The sequence below is a fragment of the Canis lupus genome, chromosome 3, assembly GCF_011100685.1.
Source record: "Canis lupus familiaris isolate Mischka breed German Shepherd chromosome 3, alternate assembly UU_Cfam_GSD_1.0, whole genome shotgun sequence".
NCBI classification, from domain to species: domain Eukaryota; kingdom Metazoa; phylum Chordata; class Mammalia; order Carnivora; family Canidae; genus Canis; species Canis lupus.
Genome location: NC_049224.1, coordinates 41,111,949 through 41,131,161, shown reverse-complemented (window position 1 = coordinate 41,131,161; position 19,213 = coordinate 41,111,949). Strand labels below are relative to the sequence as shown.

Here is a 19,213-nt window from a genome sequence, read left to right as displayed (position 1 = left end):
GCACCACATGGTTTCCCGCCCCCCTCTCAGCACCACACCTAGAACGGCCTGTGTTTAGACAATCCCTGAGAGCTCTTGGGCTTACCTGATTGAGAAGCAAGCTGCATGCATGTCATTCTGGGTCTCCTCAGGCCCCAAATGTCAAGACTGTTGAGACTCAGCTCTGTGTTCTCCTGGCCTCCCACCTGGGCTAGGGAGGGCTCTTGCCCAAGTACCTCCTCTGGGCCTGATGACCCCACTTCCCCAGAGAAGGACTTTGCCTCAGAGAAATAAATGCTTGCTTCTCGCTGTCCCTTTTTCCCTTTAAAAGTAAATATTGATAAACATCTTGGACACTGAGGTCTCCCACAAGGCACCCTGTCCTGGTTTCTTGAGGGAAAACACCTGGGCAACACTGGCCCAGCTGGGCTGTGTCTCTCAAGGAATGCCCCCCCTCCACTTCATTAATTCAATTATAACCAGTAACAGTTGTCAGCTATAGCTCTCTGGAGAAAGAGAGGTCCATCACGGCCATCTTCTTGCACTCAGGATCTATTCCCCTCTCCTGGTCACTGCAGGATGAAGTAGTCCCCTTGTTTTTACTTGGGTTTCTCAAACTATCATGGAAAGACAGGGAGACAGCTGCCTTCCCTACCACATTTCTGTTCACTAAATGAACCAAAAAATAACATGCAGATACCTATTAGGCAGGGTTTTACAGGCAAGGAGGCAAGGTCATGAAGGCTCATCAGAAAAGCTCAAAGTCAGGGTGCCTGGGTGGCACAGTTAGTTAAGTATTCAACTCTTGGGTTCGGCTCAGGTCATGATTTTGGGATGGCAAGATCGAGCCCTGTGTCAGGCTCTGCACTTAGTGAGGAGTCTAAGATTTTCTCTCCCTTGGGATCCCTGGGTGGCTCATCAGTTTAGCGCCTGCCTTCGGCCCAGGGCATGATCCTGGAGTTCCGGGATCGAGTCCCACATCAGGCTCCCTGCATGGAGCCTGCTTCTCCCTCTGCCTATGTCTGCCCCCGCTCTCTGTCTCTCATACATAAATAAATAAAATCTTAAAAAAAAATAAAGACTTTTCTCTCCCTCTCCCTCCCCTCAAATAAACAAATCTTTTTAAAAAAGAAAGAAAAACCTCAAAGTCACTATCATCATGGCTTCTGCATGGAGCCAACTCATCCTCATGGCAAAAACACAGAACAATTCCTCCCAGGTCCTCTACCTTGACCACAACGAGGAACTGCAAATCTTTCAGACCCACCCAAAGCCATGGCTGCAGTCTTTTCCACCCTACTTCTTTATCAAGTAATCATCAGAAAGCTGTTAATCACAGCTAAGGTACTTGAGTTTCCTAGGTAAGACCCTCTTGCTGACTCATTGACTTTCTTCTGCAACTAGCATGATGTTGATGGTCCTGTCTTTCTTGGTTGGCAGCTATCTGAACGTACCCTGTTTTTTTTTGTTTGTTTGTTTTTTGTTTTGTTTTGTTTTTTGATATATAACAAGTTTTCTTCTTAGTACCCCTCTCTTGGAATGAGGATCCTTACTTTAATACTCCTGATGTATGAGTATATTATCATAGAAGTGATCCCAAATCATTTAAAGTAGAGGCTGGAAATTTTAAAAAAGTAATACTAGCTTCCTAACCTATAAAATAAAAGGGAAATACTACCCATCCCATAGAATTGGTTAACAGCATAATGACTGCACAGCATCTAATACAGTAGGTGTTCAATAAATGAGATCTGACTCTCATTAATTCCTGTCTTAAGCAGAATTATTGGAATTATTGATATTACCATGGCAAGAATTTTTCATGTAATTCATAATTCAGAACCCATTTGATTGCAGATTGGATTGGAGCCAGTTTATAGTACCAAATAAATTACTTTTGAACTACAATATGTAAAATATGGTGAGACAAAGACAAAGAGACACAGAAAGAGAGAGAAAAACACAAGTCCAGGACAGGGTGAGTTAGTTGCTAAAAATGAGCCTGACATTTGCTTTGTATTTTCTGACAGCCACAGCAGGAACAAAATCAGGTTAACGTATAATGACTCTCATTGTCTGATAAATGCAATGTGTAGCTCACATGGATAGTGAATTTTTCTCCTAACATTCAGAGCTGGAGTAACTGCTTGCACTGATCCTTATATGACATATACTGGGTAAGCTACAGAGCAGCCATATTATGTGTGTCCATGTACAAAAGCACATACAGATCCTTCAGGAGACTGGTTTCTCTTTATCAGTATTAAATGGCTAGAGACCACTGGGTGAGTCCCCTGGGGACCTTCTAAGGGTAGTCTTTTTCATTCTCTAAAGTTTTCAGTGAGAAATTTTCTTGAAGAGCGTAGACCAGTGGCTCAGGTCCACTGAGAACATCATCCCATCCTCCTTAGTGCACATGTACTTAGGGAATAAGGAATTAAATGATTCCATTCTGTCCCCATATATGCAACAGCTTTCAGGCTTTGTATCTGTAAGCAGCCTGGCCAGTGTCTTCATCAAGAGTCCAGGCTGATCCCTCTTGCTAAGCCTCCACACAGCCTTGTCTGTGGCTTGAGCCTGGCTGACCAGAGGGTTGCAGATGGAGAGAATGTGGCTTCATCCCTGGGGGTCCTGCTTCCCACTGCTCGCAAATAATCAGAGACAACAGACTTCCCTGGGAAAACCATAATCACCCAACTAGGGGCAGGGCCAAATGGTCACAGAATTTATTGGCTTTGATTAACAATTAGGTGTTTGTTTTTGTAGGTAATTAGAGTGCAAGAGCAAGCTATAAAGAGCCCTTCAAGAAACTGAAGCAGACTATAGCTAAAGGCTACTGGCATTGGACTGAATCTCACCATTCATCTCTGCAGACCCCCTGCACTCAGACGCCAGTGGCTCTGCACAATTGCCTAGGTCATCAGGGAGAAAATGGCCCTCTGTGTTCTTCACATTCAAGGAGAAAAGCTTCTGCATAGCACGTGTGTGCTCACATGCGGGTGCAAAAAGCAGTCCAGCGTGGGTGCTGGCACTGGACGCTGCATGGAATCTTGCAGTTCATATAAATAGATGTATTCAAAAGTCCACGACAACCCACGTGTTGGAAAATGTTTTGACAACTGCATTCTCAAACCCATTAGGTGGTTAATTCTGAGGAACTAAGACAGACCGGCTGGGTCATTTTGCCAAAAGGCGAGAAGAGAGGATATTTGCCAAAGTCATACTGATTTACGCTTTTCTCTCAGCAACCATTCTTGGCTACAGGTTTGTACATGCTTTTTTTTTTTTAACAAATCAGAAATATGAATACATATTTGATTACAGTTTATCTTTAAAAATTATTTCCTAGTAGTATAGGCAAAAAAGTGTGGGCAAAGAGCTGTCACGAATATTTAAAAATACTGTCGAGATAAAAGAACTGTGTACTTAGTGACAAGTGCTCATTTTGCCTCTTTTAGCTGATAGCATGTTATTTCTGCCTTAATCCCAGGAAATACACATAGGATTATTCTCACTCACTGTACTCACATCACGATACTCAGTAGGCACAGAATAGCTAACTACCAAACCCATCTATAGGACTGAAAAAAATGAGAATGGGACCAGATAAAACAAGGCAAAAGCATATATATATATATATATATATATATATATATATATATATATACACACACACACACACACACACATATATACACATACACACACATATATAGAGCCACAGATATAGCTAATCCTAGAGGAAATTGCTTTTGTATTTCTCCTTACAGACTGACTTTACAGAAGTCAGAAGTTTGAGTTTACATTTAGGATCCCAGGCATCTTACTACATAGGTCATCAGGAAACCTTTATATTTTTTCACCAAAAACTAGGTTTCCATTTAACTTTGTTCCATCCAACGCAATACAAATTTTCCTATTGTTCTTCATGCTCTGACCTCCTTGATTTACGTATTTATTTTTTAAGTTCTCATGCAGTTGTACCACAATTTTCCCTTCAGAGAAATACAAAACAGACCCCTACTGCAGGAGAAATAGTAAGCCCTCAGGCCATAGTTTTAGAGTCGGCTGGCTCTCTGATGCCTAAGACTTCCTGCAGGTGATCTCAATTTTGGTCCAGCCACCCAACCCCTCTGACCTGCTGCTTCCTCCCCCTGTAAAACCAGGACGCTGCCTCAGATCCTTTCCATAATGTCTTTGGGCTCTGAGGGTCTATGGCTGTCCCCTCCTCAAAGGAAGAATTTCCATGTACAAAGGCAGTAACTGATAATTCTTTAAAACTAAGATATTGAAGGGCATCTGCCTTTGGCTCAGGTCATGATCCAGGGGTCCTGGGATCAAGTCCCGCATCGAGCTCCCCACAGGGAGCCCACTTCTCCCTCTGCCTATGTCTCTGCGTCTCTCCTGAATAAATAAAATCTTTAAAAAAAAAAACAAAACAACCCAAAACCCCAAAAAACTGAGACACGGACATTCTGCCTTTGGACAGTTGGACTTTGAAACCAGCTTTCAAGGAAATAGAAAGTCAACCGTCTGAAGATAAGTCCCATTAATTGACTGATAGAGTGAATCACAGATCATGCTGGTCCAGGAAAGAAATGCAACCAAAGAACACACTCTGAGAAAAACCCCTTCCCTCCGGAGTGTGTGCACTAAGAGCAGATTGCTCTTAGTGCACACATGAACATGAAATTAACATTTGACTCACAGAGACCATCTGTTCAGTAATCTCTCCCGTTCCCTGAAGGGCTGGGACCCAGGCGTGCTGGCCTAGGTCTGTGTTACAGAAGAAGCAAAAATATGTGGCAGCACTGTTTCAAAACTTATGGAATTCAAGCAGAAAAAAAAAAATATATATATATTCAGCAAGGAACTGGAAGAGGCAGAACAATAGAGTCTGATACTTACTTGTGGCCCAGCTCGTGAGCGATGGTAAAGGCCAAATTGAGACCATTGTCTTCGGCAAGCACACATTTCCTCTTAGCACTGCACACACCTCCTAAGTAAGCAATCCCTGTAGCAGAGACACAAAACACATCCTCTTCAGAACGTGGGAGGCCCTGACCTCGCTGGGCAAGTCCATATGGTCAACAGCATGCATGATGGGAGAGAGGAGGGGCAGATGGGGACGAGGATGTGGCCACGGGGTTGGGGCCATCGTTCCAGAGCTCTTGTGTGGGACGGGCTGGCGTGTAATGCTTTGGGATTCACCAAAAAATAATTAATGGTAACAATCACCACACCACGGAGATCTCCCAAGCATTTAATGGATGTCGGGCAATGTGTTGTGTTTACAGACATTATCTAATTTAATCCTAATGACTTAGAGGGTTGGTAACAGGGAGAGACCAAGGCGCAGAGGGGAAACGTAAGGTGGATTGGCACGCAGTGCTGGGATGCTGTCCAACTTCACCATCTAGGGCTGGGGTGAGGCGAGGCTGGCAAGGCAAGGTGCCCAGTGTGAAAAGCTGAAGGAGGGTCCCCCACACATGCATGCCCAGAGAGGGAGGGGCCACCTTCCTTCCCTCACCCCACTCCAGCTCTGCTAGGGCCAATGCTCTCAGGGTGTGAGCAGGGAGTAGAGAAGCAGCGAAGCTCACAGAGAGCAAGCCCAGGAAGGCTGTGCAGGATATGCAGAAAAATGTTTCAGGAACCCTTGGCAGAGAATTCCTGAACCAGGACCTGGAGGGAGGGAGAGAACCCTGAAGAGTGAGGGCCTGGCAGAAGTCAAGAAGGATGAGCCTCATGGAGCGACTCGCTCATCTCCACACATACCTGTCTGGGGTCCTCTTGCCTCTGAGACGGGAGCTGAACCCAGGCACATAAGAGGAAGGCAGACGAAGGGGAATGGTGTGAGCAGGGGACAGGAGGCTGTCCCGGGAAGGCTGGAGGACAGATGGGTGTTTTCTAGGAGAGGAAGGTTATCCTGGCAGAAAGGTGTGTGAATGACAAGAGGGCCTTGGCCAGGCACATCTGAGGGATGCACAGGCCACCTGTCTGCAGGCTGCCACTCTCCACAGCAGCTCTCCACATGTCCTGTCAGTTCTTGCTATCTCTGCACCCTGGACAGGCATCCCTCACAACTCAAGTGTCCCCAGAGCTTATCTGAATGAAAGGGGAGTCCATGGACCCTCTCCCATCTCACCCCTCCCCCGGGCTTGGGACAGATGAGAGAGGACTAGAATCATCTGCACTCCCACTGCCTGGAGCATCTGACTCCTTAATACACCAAGAGATGGATGAATGGGTGGTGGCACAGGGTGGCTGGCGGCTTATACAACTGAGGTGACTCGGGGTTCCTCTTGCTGTGAGTTCACAAGGGATGTAGGGCGGGCAGGGGCTCCACTGGCCCCATGACCAGGCATGTGATGTCCAGTGACCAGATGGACGGAGGCTCTGCAGCCAGACTCCACCCACCAGCCCTTTGCCCTGGGACCGACTTGGCCACCGGCGCAAGAGGTGTCTCTTTTCTACCCACGACACCACCAACTGCTGCTGAGCTGCACGCCGCTCCATTCAGAGGGCCCCTTTCACTAATGTGCAGTAGGTGTCTTGGAAGTAGACACTGGCCTTACAGGCACAAGACTTGGGGAGGTAAGGAGTTGGCAAAAGCAGAGGGGAAATGCACAGGGGAGTTAGTTAAAAATAAACCTCTTTCCCTGCTACCCCAAAGGGACACCTATTCTCTTTGGTGACTTCAAAATCACCAAGGTGGACCTTGGCCTCCTGGAGTGCTCTCCCTCCTTCCTCTCGATGCCCCCTATGAGCCCCTAGACACACAGCTACCTCACCCCCGGCTCTGCTCTGCACGGAGATGCTGTTGCGGGTTCAGCTCACATTTAGCACCCCAAGCTGCCACCACAGCACGTCTAAAACATGCAACATGCTTGGGCAAGGTTGAAGAAAACATGCAACATGCTTGGGCAAGGTTAAGAAAAGAAAAGGAAAGAAAAGAAAAGAAAAGAAAAGAGAAGAGAAGAGAAGAGAAGAGAAGAGAAGAGAAGAGAAGAGAAGAGAAGAGAAAAGAAAGAAAAGAAAAGAAAAGAAAAGAAAAGAAAAGAAAAGAAAAGAAAAGAAAAGAAAGAAAGAAGAGAAAAAAGGGGAAAAGAAACTTTGTTTTTTTTTTGTTTTGTTGTTTTTTGTATGTTTTTTTTTTGCACGTGGACATCATAATCCAGCAATGCAGACTACTGGAAGGAGAAAGATGACAACCAGAAAGGACATGATTTGGCTTCTCAGTGCCTTCAAGGTCATTATTCTGGTTTTGTTTAAAAATGTTTTGTGGGTTGCTGCACTAAGTCCAGCAGTGAGTAGCTGGAATGCTTCTACATAGCTCCGATGGTATGTGCGTGTAACAACACACGCACACACTCGGATGCACACCCAGTAGTGCTCTCCCAGCCCAGGCTGCGGCCTCCTGGGTCAATGAATCAACTGGAACAATCAGATGTGCACGCCCCCGGGAGAAGTCATCTGGTGAGTGGGGAGAGGAGGCATCTAAAGACAGCTGTACTGAGCCTGCTGTCCCCAGAGCGGCTGCTGAACCAGCAGACGTTGATGCCACACAAAAACATCCCCTGGCCTCTGCTGCACTCAACTCCCCAAGCCGGCAGTCCTGAGTTTCCACTCTAATTAGGTAACACGCAACGTTAGGGAAACAGCTAAGCAACGAGCCTTCCAATAATTGCATTTTAATTTTTCCAAGGCACAGATGATCTTTTTTTTTTTTTTTTTAACGAGAAAACAAAGGATCAGTTTATTTATGAGAAATGTTCTCGCACGAAGGTGGATTATGGTCTAGTGCTTTTAATGATGCATTCTGATCACGAACAGCCTGGTCAGGAAAGTGAGCAAGGCAAAACGTGTAAAAGCAGATGGCCTCTGATACAGAGTGGAGGAACCTTGTGCATTCACGACCCATGGTGTGGAAATGCTTAGAGCTCATGAAACAAAGTCTGGAGAAAATCCCAGGTTGTTGTAAAAGAGCTGCAAGGAGTACATGGCAGTTAAGCCATGAGCTTCCATGAGAATCAAAGCCCGTCACTATTCCTTGTTCCCTGGAAAGAATGGAGAAGCAGGGAGCAGTGGAGGGTATGCTGAAGCTATGGCATCACTGGGACCTTCCTATGTTACTGGAATTCCCTACACAGACAGCAAGACTCCAGAGGGGTGTTTTCCATGTATTTAGCATTCTATGAATTAAAATTCTCCATCAAAAAAAAATCCTAGAACTTATTTTTGAAATTTTTAAAACATCAATTCCACATGTTTGCAGAGCTCCCTGGAATAGAAAAGGGAAGCAGAAAGGCAACCGAAATTTATTAGGGTCCTCTCTAGGGGCAAGCACTGCTCAGAATGGGTGACCATTCCTTATTCCATAGGTATGGTTACTGGCCCCATCTTATAGGGAAATGGAGGCCCAGTAACCAGTTATATGCCTGACAGAGCCGAGACTCAGATACTGTGCAGGACTCCTTTTTTTTTTTTTTTTTTTTTCCAACACCAGTGCTCTTCCAGGCAAACCCAGGGCCTCTTTCATCAAAGCTTTGGTGACCAACAACAATGAATCATCTTTGGGGGTTTCAAGGATTTTCATAAATCTTAATGTGTTTATGCAGAGATGTGGGTGGGATAAAATAAAGGTTTCAGGTGTTTGAGTCCAAATGTTTTTTAAACTAAAGATAAAAAAGATTCAAGGGATATATGCAACAATATTAATGGTTACCTCCAGGGCGTGGTGAAGTCATTATAAATCTTTTCAATTTTCTTCCTTTTGGCTTAAACCTAATACAATGAATATGCACTTGCCATGAAAATTAAAGTTACTGGTTATATTCCATTCACCCAAGGTGACTTATAGCAGAGGCAGAACTGAGAAAAGACCTCTACCACCTGCCCGCCCCCGCCCCCCCCCCAAAAACCTCCAAATTTTGATTCTGAATATATAGACTTTCAGGCAGCAGAGATGGAGTTCACAGTCAAGGCATCACTGAGTATGTGCTTATATCCTAAGGGCAGTTTGCTCCATCTCTACTATACACCTCTGGCACAGATTAGAGAAGCAAAACATGCTTTTAAAAATCTGAAATGCTGGGGTACCTGGATGGTGCAGTTAGCTGAGCAACTGACTCTTGGTTTTGGCTCAGGTTGTGATCTTGGGGTTGTGAGATGAAGCCCCACGTTGGACTCCATGCTCACCACAGAGTCCACGTGAGATTCTCTATCCTTCTCCCTCTGCCCCGCCCACTCATTTGCTCTCTCAAATAAATAAATCTTAAAAAAAAAAATCTGAAATGCTGATGGTAGAAATGAAGAAGGGCTATGAAGATTTTTTCTGATGCCTGGAGAAGTCTATAGGATCCATTCAGAAAAGCCAGAGTCTCTTAACCCAGCTTCCCAGCCGTGTCAACTCAGTGTAGACATTCTCCCTTTTCTTTTCCTTGGTAGGATTGTGATTTTGGAGAGGAAACTGGGTGAGGAGGTTTAATTATTTTCTTTTTCAGTAGAAAACTGCATGGTGTAAGCACATAATACTTAAACTCAGAGTTGACCATATCCTTTCTAGATTAAGGAGTAAACAACACACAACTGTATAAACTCTGATTTATCCAGCAAATTGTCACGTGTAAACAGTTTGCAGCTGTTGGCCTTGTTGGCCATTACTCATACCTTCTTGGACTCTGCCCCTGAGAGAAAAAGGCTGAGTTTCTTCTACCAACTGCTCGAAGTACTAACATCATCATGGTTATCACTGGGATGCCACGTTGCCAGTTATAAGAAAGCAATTTACATCTCTTCACTTGGCATTCACAGTGGTTGAGACAGAGTTGCTCACTCAGCCTCAGGGGCATGGCCTTGTGCTCTTGTAAACTTTACTACATGGTTGGAAGTATGATCTGAATTTCTGAACAGCATTTAAGAGCCCATGTCTTAGTGTCTAGGATGTGACAAATTATAAAGACCTACAGTTGATTCTCATTATCTGTGGGAATTGGATTCTAAAAAGTCACTGGGAATGTGAAATTCTCAAATATAGAACCATTGCTCCTAGCAGACATACAGAGGTAGGTTCCTGTGAGCCTCTGGTCACAACATCTTTGTCAAATGACCAATACATAACCTTGTTTTATGTGTGTTCCTGTTCAAAGAAACCTTATTTAATATATACTGTTGGTCTATTAACATCGAATTCATGGCCAACAGTTCGGCAACTCATGCCGAAACAAAGCTTGTATTTTTCTCAACAAAAAACACAAAAATGTAAAAAATAAGGCACCTGTTGACCACAGAAAGGACTTTTTTTTTTTTTTTTTTAACAGTATGAGAGCTGAAACAAGAAGGCAAAGGGTCACCTTGTTCAACCTTATTTGTGAGCATGCCTCTTCGGTGACTCAAATATTTTGCTTCTCTGCACATGTCTGTACATGACACATAAACACTATGAATACTGATTCTGGAATTACTAATAAATTTTGGCGAGTAGGCAAATTCACAAATGCAGAATCCTTGAATGCCAATGGTACACATTGTAAAAAAAAAAAATCATGTCTTATTGTTGGACATGATGGAGTCCTTATCAGTTGCAAAAAGGAGATTTAGTCTACATTTAACTGTCACATAACTTCCTAATTCTGTATTATTTAAATTATTTGAGGGTGCCTGCCTGGTTCAGTCAGTTGAACATCCAGCTCGTGGTTCTGGTTTGGGTCATGATCTCAGGGTTGTAGGATTAAGCCCCAAGTAGGGCTCCATGTTCAGTGGGAAGTCTGCTGAGTTTCTCTCTCTTCCCCTCTTCCTCTGCACCCCATGCTGAGTTTCTCTCTCTTCCCCTCTTCCTCTGCACCCCATCCTGCTCTTTCTCTAAAATAATAAATAATCTTAAAAATAAATTATTCTATTAATTCAGGTCTATCCTCTTCTACAATTTCATGTCTGCATTCTCTCCAAGGTGAACAGTCCGCAGGGCCATCCTCTTCACTGTAAGTTACAGACCTCCTCCTGGTCCCGCAAAGAGCAGACAGGACCTCACATATGCTAAAGGACAGACACAGCTAAAAAATTGGGATAGAACATTGATGATACGGTTCTGGAAGGCTGGCAGAAGTGGTGGCCTGAGTCACATGGTCCCACTGCTTGGGATTAAGGAGCACTGCCTTCCAGATCTGGCCCTGTCTCTGGCTCTCTGCCCCTAATCCCAGGAGCACACATCTGGGTAAGCCCTCCAGACCTATTCTTGTCTTGGCAACTCCGCCCCCAGTGTCTCTGCTTCTTTTTTGGATCTCCTGGGGTCAGTTACCATGTAAGGAAGATGAGTTCGCCAAGGTCTTTATTCCGGCACCATGAACAGAAGGTGGGGGGATCCCTGGGTGGCTCAGCGGTTTAGCGCCTGCCTTCAACCCAGGGCATGATCCTGGAGTCCTGGGATCGAGTCCCGCATCGAGCTCCCTGCAGGGAGCCTGCTTCTCCCTCTGCCTGTGTCTCTGCCTGTCTCTTTGTGTCTCTCATGAATAAATAAATAAATTAAAAAAAAAAACAGAGGGTGGGGGCCATGGCTCAAAGAGGGACATTGGCTCTCTCCTTAAACATGAGTACTGTAGAAGCTGCCACAGCAATTCAAAACTGCCAGTACCTAACACCTACTTATGGAGCAGAACACTGATGACCTGAAAAATTCAGCAACTTACTCAAGGCAAAAGAAGTAGTAAATGGGCAAAGTAAAGGTAAGAGCTTCCAAGTCTGATCACTGAACGGTTCAACATTCCCTATTTTGCAACTTAATACAAAGTTAGAGTAGCCAAAACAATGTAGTACTTGCAGAAAGAGACATTTAGACAGACCTGGGAGCCCAGAAAGTAAACCTGCAGATTTACAGTCAATTCATTTTCAGCGAGGGTGCCAAGACCATCCAGTGTGGGGAAAGAAGAGTCTTGTCAACAAATGGTGAGGGAATAACTGGACAGCCACATGCCAAAGATTGATGTCAGACCCATCTTTATGTGGTATGCAAAAATTAACTCCAAATGGATCATAGAGCTAGATGAAAGATCTAAAACTATAAAATGCTTAGGAAAAAAACAGAGAAGTCTTTCTGACTTTGGGGTTGACAAAGCCTTCTTAGGTATTACATCAAAGGCACAAGGGGGCAGGTAAAAATGCCCATGTCAGTGTGTTCATCAACAAAGACACCTTCCCTGGAACAAGAGAATAGCTGTGTGAGAGTTGGGAGTGAGGTGTGTGTGGGGGTAGGGAGTCACCAAGGCAGGCAATGAGTGTGCTGATACATCCCAAGGAAGCTTCTCAGTCTTCCCCCTGCATTAAAACTTCCTGCTAATTTGCCCAGCAGCCTTTGTGTCACAGGCAAACTTGCTAGCCAGTCCAAGTGTTGCATGAACTGCTACTTTGAGACACACAGTTCTTGATTATGTGCAGAGTCAAGGAAAACCACACATGCTGACAAACCAACTGCCCTCACTCTAGGTTTCCCCAATGCCTCCAGGATCCAGAGTTTGGGGAAGAGATGTCACCACCCCTGGTGAGGTTATCACACAGCCAAGTCCCCAGAAAGGGACTGGAGGCTTCTAGGTTTGGAGCCATGGCTCCTACAACAGTTTGATACATTAAGTAAGTATAAAATGTAGGAATTTACAAGTTCAAAGCAAAAACATTCATCCCAACACTTTACTGCATTCTTTGAAAACCCAAACATGCTGGGGCAGGGGAAGGAAGAGAAATAATTTGATCTTCAAAAGATCGCAACCAACATGAGCCAAGTGCACAGAGATGTCCTGCAGATTCCCCACCCTCCAGGCAAGATGGCACTTGTGTCTGGGGGGTTGCGTGGGGGGGCCCATCATGTGGGAGGGAATCTCCAGAGAGTAGACTTAACGTTCCTCAAATAAGCATGATGCCTCTTGGAAGACGAGCCCAGAGAGGCTCAGGGGCTTCTGGAACAGGCCTGGACACCCACCAGAAAGGGCCCCCAGCAGGCTCATCTCAGGACACTGTAGGGGAGAGGGAGTCTATCCAGACATCTTTGAAGATCTCTTACGTTGACAAATACTTCATTAAGGGTTTCCTGGCTGCCTATCCTTGATGGCATCATGCCAGGTATGAAATCCTAGGTTGAGCAAAAGCCACACAGACCTAGAGGGGAAAAGAGCCTTGAGAACAACATCCCAGGAAAAAGCCAGGGAGGCAGGTGGAACAGTGAGCAAGCTCAGAGCCTACAGAGAGGGCCACGGTCTCTACAACACAACTGTCCCAGTGACCTGAGTCCACCTCTAGCTCCTCAGCAGAGCAGACAACGGAGAATGAAACTGGAACTTGCCTGGAGTCCCCTGCTGTCTCCTGCTGTGGGTTATCTGTCAGAGCAGAACACCTTCTCACACAGCCATGCCCTCATTCTCACTTCTATTCACTCAGCAAACTTTTCTGGGGACCTGGGAAGGCAGTTAGCTCCTTGTATGGGAGCCTTTGCTGGCAGCATCTATGAGGGCAGCATGCAATAGAAGCCGTTTGCATTTTCCTTTAAAAGACCTCTGAACCCTTGAGTGTGCTTCCTGAACATGAGAGGGGCACAGACCTATCTTCTAGCATTTGCCACTCCAGAAGGATGACCACCTAATAAGCCTGTTGGACATCTGCACCTCCAAAGCACTGCAACCCCTCCTGTGTGTGTGCGCGTGTGTGTGTTTCTGTGTGTGCACATACTGAGGGTGTGTGTGGCGTGGTACTGGGCACATAACACAGGACAGTCTTCTGACAGCTGGTGCTATGAGACTGACACCCACACTCCCACAGCGATGGACCCAAACAAGTTTTGAAAGCTTTAACACGTTCACATTTTCTCATCATGTGCGTTGCACGGTACTTGTTTTTGTTGATCATTTAAAATGGAACTTTGACAGTCCTTCATCAACAGCCTTAAGACTCTTCTGTCTTCTTCTGTCACCAATTAATATTGTCCCTTCACTGGCAGGTTAGAATGCTCTCCCTTGCCCTCTGAAAAATTGGGGTTTTAGGTGGTGATGAGGCTGAGAGGGCAGGTGAGGTGTTGTGTCTAAAAATATCTCCTCCATGTAGGGAAGAGACAGCTAAGGCTTCCTCAGGGCCACATGTCTCTAAAGGGGTCTGAGAATGAATTCGAGTCCTCTCTGTGGGAACCAAGGTCTCCCTGGAAAGAAGAACACATTCCTGACCTAGCCTTCTTGTGACCAAAGGATGTGCCTTGGGTCACAGTCTCTCTCAACCATTCTGTGTGAACTTGTTCGAGAGTCCACAGGCAGGGCCATGTGGGAAGACTGCTTAATCCCTCCAGCAGCCACTGCCAGGAAGACGGTAAAGTGATTGGTGGCTGGTAAGAAGGACCACATGCATTTTCATCATGTCCAGGGTGAAGGACCATGTTGTGTCCCCCCAAATTCACATGCTAAAGCCATACCACCTGGTGTGACTATTTTCAGAGATGGGTCCCTTAAAGATGTAATTTAGTTTAAGTGAGGCCATAAGAACAGGGTGGAATCTGATATGACTAGTGTTCTTAGAAAAAGAGGAAGAGACACCAGAGACCTCTCTACCCACGTACACACAGAGAGCACATGTGAGAACCCAGTGAGAAGATGGCTGTGTACGTGGCAAGAAGTGTGGCTTCCCCAGAAATCCACCCCAATAGGATCTAGATCTTAGACTTCCAGCTTGAAAAGCTGAGAAAATAAATGTCTGCTGTGTAAGCCACTCAGGAGGGGGTATTTTGTTACAGCAGCCTGAACTACTACACCCAGAGCATAACCTAGTTATAGACGAAGTACCCTGTGTCCTCTTCACTCACATGACAAAGACAGTGGCCATGGTAGTTCACCATCTTCATGTGCTAGATGACACCATAGCTGCCCAACACGCTGTGGGACCAGAGTCATTGTTAAGAACGTAGTTTAGTAAGAGGCGACTGATCTGGAAAGTTATACGGGCTATCTGGTTGAAATAGCAAAAACGCTTGGTAGAGAAGTGGAATGCTGGGAGTCAAAGAAGTGTTGGTGGCTCTTTATTTCAAATCAAGAAACACATCAACCAGTGGCACTTGGAGACACAGAGGTGACAGCTCAGTCATTTGGCAGTGCGGTGCCCACATGAGTCAGAGCTAGGATCCCCATTTGGGGAAACTAGGATGCCTTGGAGAGAAATAGGAAGATGGTGTCATGCCACAAGCAGACCCACATCATCCATGGCATCAGCATCTCAAAATTCCCCATCCCTAGGAAATACTCAAAAGCAGCTCACAAGCACAGTATTTGAGGGAAGAGCCAATTTCTGATGATGCTTGTCAAAGTCACACAGTGCTAGGTCTGAAGAATGGGAAGCTGAACATTTCTCTTCAAATCCCCAGGGAATTGCAAAGAACACCAGGGAAAGGGGACAGGGCGATAATTCATGGGGCAGGGAGCTAGGGAACCGACCTTCTGGGTCTGTGTGGGAACCTGCAAGCTTCACCAGGCACACAGCAGGCTCCAAATTTCTGCCAAGCAAAGGAAAGGGAGCCTTGCTGCCTTTTCTGCTTAGTGAATCTCAATAAAAGAGGAACCAACGGCAACAAGCATTCCATGCGCACAGGGCCAAGTTCAGCAAGCCGGGAAACAAACACTGCTGTTCTTTCACCTTGACTCATTCAAAAATTATAAGCACACAAGCCAGGAGACACATGGGAGACGTCCAGACAGTGGTTCCGTGTGGGAGGAGAGAGGCCAGGACTGAGATGGGGCCCAGGGAGGGGCATCGGCTTGGCTGACAGGCTCTGGTGCCAGACTTGGTGGGGGCGGTGGCAAAGATGTTCCTGTTATAATAATTCACCAAGTAAGTTAAAAAGTCAGGTCTGGGGATCCTCGAGGGAACAGACACTGATGGGGCATGAGTGAGTCTTCCCAGAGGCTGGTACTATCTCTTTTCCAGATCTGGGTTCTGCTCATGCAGGGTGCTGAGCATGTAAAGATTTGCTGAGCAGTGCACTTAGATATACTTGTCTACGTGTAAGTTAGGCTCCAATTAAATTTTTAAAAATATAGAGAGATATGAAATAGGAAGGTATGGGCCTGATTTAACAATGTGGGAGTGACCAAGATTACAGGCCAATTTAGATAATAGGAGTCTGTCTTATTTCAGGATCTGATGTATAACACAGTGACTAGCATCGATTAATTGAAATTTACTGACAGAGTGGCACTTCAATGTTCTCACCAAGGAAAGAAAGAAAGGAAAGAAAGGAAAGAAAAAAGGAAAGGAAAGGAAAGGAAAGGAAAGGAAAGGAAAGGAAAGGAAAGGAAAGGAAAGGAAAGGAAAGGAAAGGAAAGGAAAGAAAAGAAAAGAAAAGAAAAGAAAAGAAAAGAAAAGAAAAGAAAGATTGATTTGTGTTTATTAACTTGAGGGGAATTCCTTTATAATGTATATTAAATTTCAATATATTACATTTTTATCAATAATACCATAAGGCCAAGGGGAAAAAAGGAGTTAGCATTAAGAACATTCAAGGGTCATAGGTTGATAAAGTCATAGTACTAATAATAATCAGTTAATTAGTCACAGTGACATTAACTAGTCAAGGTCTGTTTTCATCTGTGTTACCAGATCTCACCTGGATTACCTGCATTTCTCAGACCATACGAGCTTGCTTCATTCATTCATTCATATGAGCTTCTTCTATAATTTACCTTCACTATCTTGCAAGGACTCTTGCAATGGTATATTCTTGAAACTTGCCTGAGATAGCCTTGATAAGTAGCTTCACACTAATAGCTGTATTTCCACAGGAAAAATAAAATACGAGGTCATGCATAGAAATACTTGCCAAGTTAGTAAAAAAAAAAAAAAAAAAAAAAAATGGAAGAAGAAGAAAAGAAAAGAAAGGACAAGCTTTCTCAGAATAATTAAGAAACCACATTTCTTGCTAAATGCTTAGCGCAGCAAAGTCACCCTCTTGGGGATGCAACGTAAATCTAAGTGAGATCCCAGGAGAGGGTCAATAGCAGTACCAGGGGCATTTGGAACCCATGCTTTGTTCTAGGATTCTCTAGGATGAGCCTGATTCTGCATGGGGTGGGGAAGACATCAGGCCAAGCCACGGGGCAGCTCTGCACACCAGCTTGTGAGCACAGGTCTGTAAATCCCTCTGCTGGCAGGACACTAAAGCCCCTCAACTAAAGACGTAACCTAATGTGGCAGCTGGCTGTCATCTGGATGTTGACTCGATGTTCACAAGAGAGTCAACCTACCATTACAAGTCCTCCCATCTGAGGGCTTCTGGGAGGCTTGGGTGGGGTTCGGCCTCTGATGACTGGAGGCAAAACATGACGTCATTCCATTTGATTTAAAAACAAAGCAAGAGCCAGTCTCTTAAGGAACGTTGACCAGAGCTGCAGAGCCATGAAGTCAGGAGGGCACCAAGCACAGGGAGAGGAAACAAGCAGATGTACAGCAGAGGTGGCTGACGAGGAAGATGGCCAGCCTCTGGCACAAAGTGGATGGTATTAATTCCCAGGCTCTGCCTTTGAGTTGAAGTCATTCTGCTACTTTACGCTTACAGATACAACTCATAGGCAATGGGCTACTGTCTTAGTCTGTTTGGGTGGCTTATCCACAAACAGACATTTACTTCTCACAGCTCTGGAGGCTGGAAGTTGGTGCAGAGGATGCCAGAGTGGGCAGGTGAGGGTCTCTTCCAGGTCCACGGAGGCAATCTTCCTGTCTTAGCTGCACAAGGCAGAAGGGGTGACGGAGCTCTGTGGGGCTTGGTATAAAGGCACTTATCTCAACCATGGGGGCATCACCCTCATGACCTTATCACCTCGAAGATGAGGATTCTGACATATGAATTTGGGTGGGGAGGGGTGGGACAAACATTCAAACAGCAGGCACTCTGAGCTTCAGGAGTACTAAAAAAATAATGTGAACGTTAATGCCGGTGTCCAAAATGTCAAAGGCAGAGAATAAGCATGTGCTTCACATCTTTTAAGCAATTCCACTCACTTCCATGTCACTTCTGTGCTGATGAAGGTCCCCACACTTCATCCCCAGAACCAGGCTCTCATTTGAGCTCTGCTGGCCAGCCTGGCTGTTCCGCTGTCCCACATTTACCCCAGACTCAGTCCACACCAAACAGGACTTGCTACTCCAAACTGAACCTTTTCAAGCCACTCCCCGCCCCCCACTGCCAACCCTCCATTTCCAAATTCAAAAGCTGGCAGACCCTGTGACTATTTCTCTCTGTCCTCCCGACCCTATCTCAGAAATCACCAAGTATTGTCATTTCCTGTTGCTCACAGACTCAGAGTCTTATTCCCTTCCCTCTGGGCCCAAGCCCAGGCCTTAGCCATCACTTTAAAGCGTGGTACTTTCCTCAGGGGTCACCTTCTCTGTCAATGCCCACTCTAGGGCACTGACTGGAGGCTACCCTCCTCTGCTGATTCTTCCCCTATCCTGCCAGGACACACTCCTCACCTCCTCTTGATGCCCAGAGCCCATCATGGTTCCCTTCCTGAGGCAGGAGCCCCAGGCATCTGAACAAAACTTACATCTGTAAAGAACTAAGCAGACTCTTGCACATGAAACCCATGAGGCATGGTGTAGGTTAACGGGTCCTCAAAAAGTTTCAGGGATGAATGAACACGTATCAGCCCTGCCAGCTTCAACTTCATATAATGTCACCCTCTGCTGCTTACAAGAGGTCAACTAGAACAGGACAGAATGAACAAGGAGGGGAAGGAGGGTGATGATTGCTAACATTTCTTGAAACCCTTACCATGTGTGCACCAGGCCCTGAGCTGAAGGTTTCTGTGCATTATCTCACTTTATACTTATGATCATGTGGGAAACTACATACCATTATTACCCCCAAGGTACTAATTATGAAAGTAAGACCCTCAAAAGTCAACAACTTTCCCAAATTCAAGCATCAAGCGAAGGTGCTGAGATTTGATCTCTGGTCTTTCATACTGTAGGCCTTAGCCTGAAATTTGCATCAGAGGCTGCCAACTGGTTGCCTACAAGCAGGATCTGGACCACAGAAACAACAGACCATTTCATAAACAGCGCCAAGACAAGTGATCCACAGGGGAACAAAGCCCTTCATCATGTCGTACCAAATACACAAAACCAAACTCTAAATAGATTAAATATATAAGCATGAAAACAAAATGTTGATTCTGCCAGAAGGAAATGATGGGGGATGTCATTATGACCTTAAAGTAGT

The 19,213-nt window shown here is 45.3% G+C and overlaps 1 protein-coding gene across 1 annotated transcript in view; it reads right to left on the bottom strand.

Moving 5' to 3' along the window:
* Positions 1–19,213, bottom strand: part of ADAMTS17 (ADAM metallopeptidase with thrombospondin type 1 motif 17) — a 338,281-nt gene that overhangs the window by 193,189 nt on the left and 125,879 nt on the right. Inside the window, exon 8 of the mRNA XM_038532673.1 lies at positions 4,888–4,993. Coding sequence (XP_038388601.1) covers positions 4,888–4,993 — 106 coding nt within the window. The remainder of the gene's footprint in view (positions 1–4,887; positions 4,994–19,213) is intronic.